At 36.5% G+C, this 7,753-nt stretch overlaps 1 protein-coding gene across 1 annotated transcript; it reads right to left on the reverse strand.

Moving 5' to 3' along the window:
* Positions 1-640: 640 nt before the first annotated feature.
* LOC112524685 (probable pectinesterase/pectinesterase inhibitor 61) lies at positions 641-3,067 on the reverse strand. Its single transcript, XM_025134627.1, has 3 exons — positions 2,094-3,067; positions 1,788-1,924; positions 641-1,633 (listed from the first exon to the last, which is right to left on the reverse strand). Exons 1-3 carry the CDS (start codon positions 3,065-3,067, stop codon positions 942-944), a joined length of 1,803 nt encoding a protein of 600 aa, XP_024990395.1. The 3' UTR covers positions 641-941.
* Positions 3,068-7,753: the final 4,686 nt, after the last annotated feature.

Below are 7,753 nucleotides of genomic sequence, written 5' to 3' on the forward strand. Positions count from 1 at the left end.
TTATTTAATAAATATTTTACTCTAAAAATATTTAATTTGCATGCAACTTAATAAGAAAAAATAAAAAATTATATGTTTTTTAGATCATAGCATTAAAAAATGAAAATCACTAATAATAATTTGAAATAGATTTTTATTTTAATTTTAGTTAAATCATCAAAATGATGTGTCATCCACATCACCTTATTAAAGCTACACAAGCAAAAAAAAAAGTCAAAAGGTTAACCGGTTTAAAAGGTAACATGTTACCCATTGCTATTATGGGTAAATTTTTTAAAGTAAAATGACTTAATAAAAAATAATTTGAAAATACATTGTTGTAATAAAGAAAAACAAAAGTAAAATGCTATAATAAAAAAATTTATGAAAGTAGGTTGCTATTTCATGCATTTAACCATTTTCAATAAATAGATTTAATATTTTATTCAAATTATTTAACATATTTTTATTATCTATGAAATAAAATAAGTATAACTTTAACATTTTCAATTAATAATATTAAAAGAGTTATAATAATAAAAAATAACAATAAACTATTAAAACACTACTCCAAATAATATTTTAATATGCTTACAAGAAACCAACTTATATATATCAAAACATATATCCATAAAATAAGATAGATTATTTTATCAAAGAATGAGTTGAAATAATAGAAATTTGTATTAAAAGGTTAAATGTTGAACAAGCTTTCCTTATTGTTGCCGAAATGTCTAACCCTATCCGAACGTAAATAAATTTTGCCATTTACCATATACCATAATACTATATAATCGCCACCGACAATAATATGATTCACAAGTGGTACAATTGTCACTATCACTCACACCCCACACGCTGTTGCGACTTCAATTTCCTGCCAAAATTACCGTCTCACCCTTCTTTCGTTTTTCTAATTTTCACCCAAAAAATTAGCAAATAATTCATTATATCGGTCACCATTACGCCGATAACCCTGCCACGAAAGCCACTCCCGTCGCCGGCAGCCACGACGACCCATATATAAACTTTCCCACCGTGAACCGGCTTGCCTCTATTTCCGACGTGATCACCCGATAACCCGGCCATTTCACCCGTTGTCCGATGGCCCCACCTGGCCCGTAATTCATGTACTCACCGTAATATAACGTATCAAGGGCAAACGTCCCGTCCCATTCGAGCCACCCCTTTGGGTCAATGTGCTGGCCCATATACGATAACATGTACACCGTTCGTGAGTACATTTTCCATGGTCGGCCAAGAAATGTTTGGAAACTTCCGTTTAAAAGATCCGGTTGGGCTAGGAGCTTGCACGAGTGGATCGAGATCCCGGTGTTTTGATTCGGGTCTTTTCGGTTTTGAGCTGTTATGGTTATCTTTTGCTGGTCCATTGGCTTTCGGGCGTAAATGTTGCAGTTTTGGAGGACGACTGCGGCGTTACCGAAAATGAAATCGACGGTTCCATAAATGTCGCAGTCGCGATAGAATTGACGTTGGGAGTGCACGTATAACGTGTCTTGATAACCGATCACTTGGCAACGGTAAACCACCGAGTGGTCTGCACCCACTCTGAGTGCAACGGCTTGATGTTTGGCCGGGCCAGCATAGTTTTCGAACGTGATGTCACGTGCCATGAACCCTGCACCGGTTGCGGCTGCATTTCCAAAAGGGTGAATTGGTAAAATCCAATCTATGGTACAATTTTTAATGCATAAGGTAGGGAGGGATGATTGCGAAATGATGGATAGCACATGCAAGTGGGCAACGTGAAAAAGACAATTGAGGACATGGGTTCATAGAGTGGTTACCAAATGAAGCAGTATGGAATGTGGTCACATGATCTGCTACGCTAACTCCTCCTGTAATGACCGTTTTGCCCTTTCCATCTCCAATTATCATCAAATTCGTCTTCTTTCTTCCCACCTTTAAATCTCTCTCTTCGTACCTGCAAATTGTATCAAAAAAAGCCTTTTTCAGGATTAGTTTATATTTTAATTTATTATTTAAAAAAACCTACTTGACTTTTACTCAGTACGAGAAAACTGACAGTGGTATTATTGTCATTCTATCAGATCAAAAGGTGCTTTTCAAAAGTGACGTGGCGTTTTTTTTACCTTCCTGCCTTCACGTAGATTATAAATCGGCGACTGCTATGCTGAGGTGCCTTTTTGATCGCCTCCTTGATGGTCTTGCACGTGCCATTGCCGTCTTTTGACACCACTATGTCGGCTTGGATTACGGCCGCCGGCATCTGCAACAATCGTCTCTCCTTCTTGCTCACCCACTCTGGAAACTCCGATGACCGTTTGCCGGAAGCTTCTGACATTAACCTCCGCCGCCGGTTCTCAATCGGAGTCTCATCGACATCATCGTCGTCACTTTCCGACGAGTATATAGCAAGGCTATTGCTTACGAGCTCCGACAAGTCCTTAAGTTTCTCCTGCATCAGTCTCTTCACCTCACCGTCCTCCGCCTCCGACAAACCGTCCGTACACGTATCTTGATTGGTGAGCGATGCGCTGAGCCACGTCATGACGTCGTCAGTGGATCCCACGCGCTGTGTGTCGCCGGAAGAAGAAGGCGCGACGGTGGTTAGTGACCGTGAGAGCTGCTCCACCGAATCCTCCAGTAACTCAACACAATCATTGTACGCCGATCGTACACGTAAGTCCATCTCCACGTTGTTGATATCTGTCGACGTATACAACGCGCTTCCCACGCGCTGCAGCGACATGTTGACCGAAATGTGAACCAGGTCTTTGACCGACGCGGTGAGTGAACCCGGGAAATCAAGAAACGAGTTGACGCAGAGGTTCTGGTAAAGCGTACGGCTACAGACTCTGGATATGGCTTTCGTCGGCTTCGGTCGGACCATCGAACCGGAACCACCGCCGGAGGCTTTGTTTCGGAGGGCCACCACTAATGCCACCGATACCGCCGACGCAACAATGAGTGTGATTCCGACTATAAGAAGGAGCTTTAGCTTTGACCTTGGTTTCTTAGGTGGCTCCGACGATCCAGATTCGTATTGATCGTGCGTGAATTCCGGTTGGGAGATTGATTTTGGTTGAAGCCTGCCATAATTCATGATTGGAGTGGAGATGTGATGAGTTTGAGAAATAATGGACGGTGGGAAATTACAAGGAAAATATATATATACACAAACAAAATGGGCGTCGTATTGTATGCTGACTCGTTTACTTGGACCACCCAACTCAACATGTGAATTTATTATATATATCAACCTTAATGTTTGCTTTTCTCAAATATTTATTGGGTTTTATTTAAGAACTGAATTTTATATTAAAATTATAAATAAATCTTTCTTGAAATTAAAATCAATATTACACCAAAATATAAAATTCTAAATTTATACTGCTTTTGAGGTAAAATTTAGTATAAATATCAAATTTAATTTAAATAATTTGGAACTAAATTTAGTATTTGGTATAAATATCAAATTTAATTTGTAAAATTTGGTATAAATATTCTAATAATTTTGTTTAAATATTTGGTTGCAAAATAAACATCAAATAACAAAAAATACACATTAATTTGAAAATGTCAAACTTTTTATATTTAATTAATATTTCCTAAAGTTGGAAAGTGAGGACATTTTATTTTACCACAAAATAAAATAAAATAAAATAAGGGAATGATTTTGTTGAATATTTAGGTGTCATGATGGAGGTCTTTTTGATGGTGTAAAGCCCGTGAAACCTTTTCTTCCAACACCTTTGCTTCATGCCCTCCCTCGATTACGTTTGCACTTTTTTATTTTTACCAAAATTAATTAAAATAAATAAGAAAAATATCATGAACTAAAGGGCCGTTTACTTAAACACTTACCCGGTAAGACTCTCGGTTCATGACTTTACTCTTTACCAGGTAAGATTTTTGGTCCTTGTCATATTCATCCAGTAAAGAAATGTGACTTAATAAATAACGTTTACCCGAGTAAGCTTTTGATAAACATTTTATCATACAACATAGTTTTAAAATCAAGAAATTCATAATAATTTGTAGCATAGAACCCAAAGTCTCAACTTTGGAAGCCACTATCTCTGAAAGTGCACATGATGATAAGAAAGCCTCCGAATTCGATTCGATGCCTACCCCATTACACGATCAAAAGTCACATTCAAAGTTCTCTTCTTACAAAAATAGACCCTCTCATTCTTTTACATAATATAATCTAATCAAACATGAAATGACTTAGTTTTGGTTTTTATACACAAGAGTGGTAAAGAGTTTAGTCTCCATCAGAATTGGTTAATTGGTTAATTCTTTTACAATATTACAAGTTCCAAAGCATTCCTAGTTCGTCTCATACCGAACTGGTAGCATCAACCAACCAATATCCAAAATACATTACCTGATAACGATCCAAAGGAACATCGAATCTACAAATCTAGCTAGACTTTGCTTTTCCTCTTACTTAGTGCCAATAACAGTACTCCTTAGATGCATATGAGTATGACAGTCAGTTAAATATCTCAACAAGTTTCATCATGTTCGTGCATATAATACACATTCTTTAAAATAATGCGTAGCATATTTAAAAATTCATTGTAACATCTCGCTTGAGCAAGCCCCAAATTACCAATTCCTATAAAATCTCTAATAAAATATAATTTATTGATTATTGGGACCAAAATTGATCCTAATTATTTTAAAAGTTTTGTCAAAGCAATCGGGGCCAATGATGGAAAAAGAAAATCTGAAAATGCTGCTAAAAAGACTAAGTCTGGAGGAAGATCTGAGGCAATGGATGGACCAGAGGCAATGGATGGACCAGAGGCAATGGTTGGACCAGAGGCGAGGCTATGAAGGACCAGAGGCAATGGTTGGACCAGAGGCAATGGTTGCATTAGTCCAGAGCCGATGCAATGGTCCAGAGATGATGCAATGGTCTAGAGACGATGAAGAACCAGAGGCTATGAAGAACCAGAGGCCAACATTTTGAAACACACAAATCTGGGCATAACATTAATTAACATCAAAATATGTGATATTAATTTCTAGAAAAACATCGAAATATCCGTTCTACTTTAGTGATAAAACCACCCAAAACACAATTTCAAACCGGATATAACGGATTTTTACTTACAACCCAAATTAAATAGCCAAAAGAATACGGGACAAGACTATATATATATAAGCTACTATTTACCCAAAAGCAAGATCGAAATCTTCAAGTTCCCCGATAAATCTTCAAGTCAAACAACGGGTTCTTTCTATTTATCCGTCTTCTTTCCTGAGAGAGGTTGCCACTTAAATGGTTAGTCAACGCTTAGTGAGTTAAATAGTTAAGTATTACATATCAATATCGCACATGTTTATAAACATACATAATAAACTCTTATCAATAAAAGAGTTCAAGACATCATCCAGATGCAAACTGAGACTTTCAAGAAACCGAGTGAACAATTACATACCGGATGCTAARATCATAGGATTCCAYATTCAAATCACCATAGTATACCATATCATTGATGCTCAATACAACAAGGAGACAGGATCAACAACCAAATATATTCAGCAAYSTTAGAATACCAATAAATATCAAGAACCAAGAGATCGAATCGGTATACATAACGAGGACAGTGCATCACCCCGTCCTTCACCTCCCGGGCTCATGCCAAAGTCCGAGTCAGAATCATACATTACGGGAAACCTCGCACTCCCCGCCTTCCTCTACCGGGTATGTGTCAAGGTTCCCTACTCGTTGCTCTTCCTCCTCTTTGAGCAATGAGTATTCACAACCGCAGAAAGTCTCACCCGTCCAACCCGGGATCTTGATTTCACCATAAACTTCTGGTGTACCACACGAAGTAGTATCCGTACTATGGCGTACAATTCAAGGAACAAAACAACGAATCCGGATTCAGAAAGCAAACTGATGTACCGAGATAGTAATAAGGAATCGACTCAAGAGACGGAATCAAACACAAATCAAGATCATGTGACTCCATTCAAGACCAAAAACATTCATATGAAAATATATATATTCAAATCAATATGTAACAATAAACTATATAACTCACCGGGCAACCGTACAATACCGAAAAGCTCCGAATTGAGCTCACAAAGCAAGTCCAGTCTACCACACTTAGATTGCTTCCAAAGTATCAAAATATGTCCTAATTACCTCCTGGAGTAAATGTACAAAATCTTATAAGCAATCAATATAAGAAACTCATGATATACACAAATCCTATTTGAACATTTTACCTAAATTTCTATATACAGCTGCTGCATGCAGAACTGTTTTGCCCATTTTAAGCTCGAATTCATGCCTTAATCATAATAAATAAACTAGACACAAATATCTAACCAAGGAAATTGGCCTCACCTCATTTGGATTTTTCTACGATTTTATACAGATTTTCAAAGTATGCACACTTTCAATGCATTCTTAAGTCAACATTCTCATTTTCAAACATTTTTCTCAAACCATTTCGATTCCAAATTATTCTAACTTCTGAATCTCAACTTAATATAACATAAAATCCAACCTTTATTTTATCATTTATATTATCTCCCAAATCATTGACTTAATCAAGTCAAAGTTCATATGATGAACTTGCATAAATCTTGATAATCTCTTGAATTTAATGACCATTTCATGCCATAAACACTAAAATGCACTCATTTTATACACTTAAGATCAAACCCATATGAAACCCTAACTCTAACTCAACATGCAATCCATATAACAAGAATGTCAACCAAGAACAAGTGCAAAGAATGGATTATACCTTACTTGATGATCAAATCCTTCAAAGATCTTGTAGTTCTTCTTTGATTTGAGTTGAATCAAGCCTATGTGTGTGAAAATCGCATCTCTAGTGTGTGAGAGTTCTGGACTTAGATGACATGAAAAATGGGCCAAAACTCCAATTTATAATGCTAAAACTCGAGTTGGGCCGAGTTGGCCTGGCTAGGTACCTATTTTGACCATCAACACTTAAATTATTCATAACTTTTCGCTCGGACCTCCGTTTTCTATGAGGTTTTCTCCTACACGTTTATAAAGAGATAATCTATAACATCCAACAAAAATATTCCAGAAAATATCTTCCAAAAAATCCGTTTTACTTATCTATTTGATGTGATATTTTCCAAATCCTCTAATATATTCTTAAGAAATATAACTCTAAAACTTCAGACCCAAACTCACACTAAATCATAAGTTCTCTTTAACCCAATAATTAAATATAATAAGCAAATAATTGGACATATTAGAAATTGGATGTTACATTCATGCACCGTAATTCATAAAACATGTCTATATATACATGCTATATATGAACAAATATAGTATAAACAAGTAGTATACCACACTTCACCAAATAATATTATGTTGAGCACCATATCATATATAACATGGAGAAGCATGCATCACACTTAAAGTATTATAAAGACTCGTCTGGATTATAGCAAGCTCCTTAAATCCTTTCTTGAAAAAACCTACGCATACACCATCAACATGTCTAGGAATCTATTCTATCTACATTGCTTTTAATGCCTCATAAATTGTGCCCAATAGACTAGATAACTTCTTGTCTTATGTTGATCTAGGCCTAGTGACATAAGCTCTCAGGTTCAGGTCATAGAAACCCTTAAAGCCGCCTCCTACACGATTATTAGTGTACGTGACATTGGGATGTGCCCCAAGATGTTGTAACCCTCCTAGCTTACAAACTTCTTATAGTCTCACAATTTATGCATTACGACCCTGAGTGGCAAATCATAATTGCAGACTTTGTTT

This window comes from Cynara cardunculus (genome assembly GCF_001531365.2).
Source record: "Cynara cardunculus var. scolymus isolate 2C chromosome LG 13, CcrdV1, whole genome shotgun sequence".
In the NCBI taxonomy this organism is placed as follows: Eukaryota; Viridiplantae; Streptophyta; class Magnoliopsida; order Asterales; family Asteraceae; genus Cynara; species Cynara cardunculus.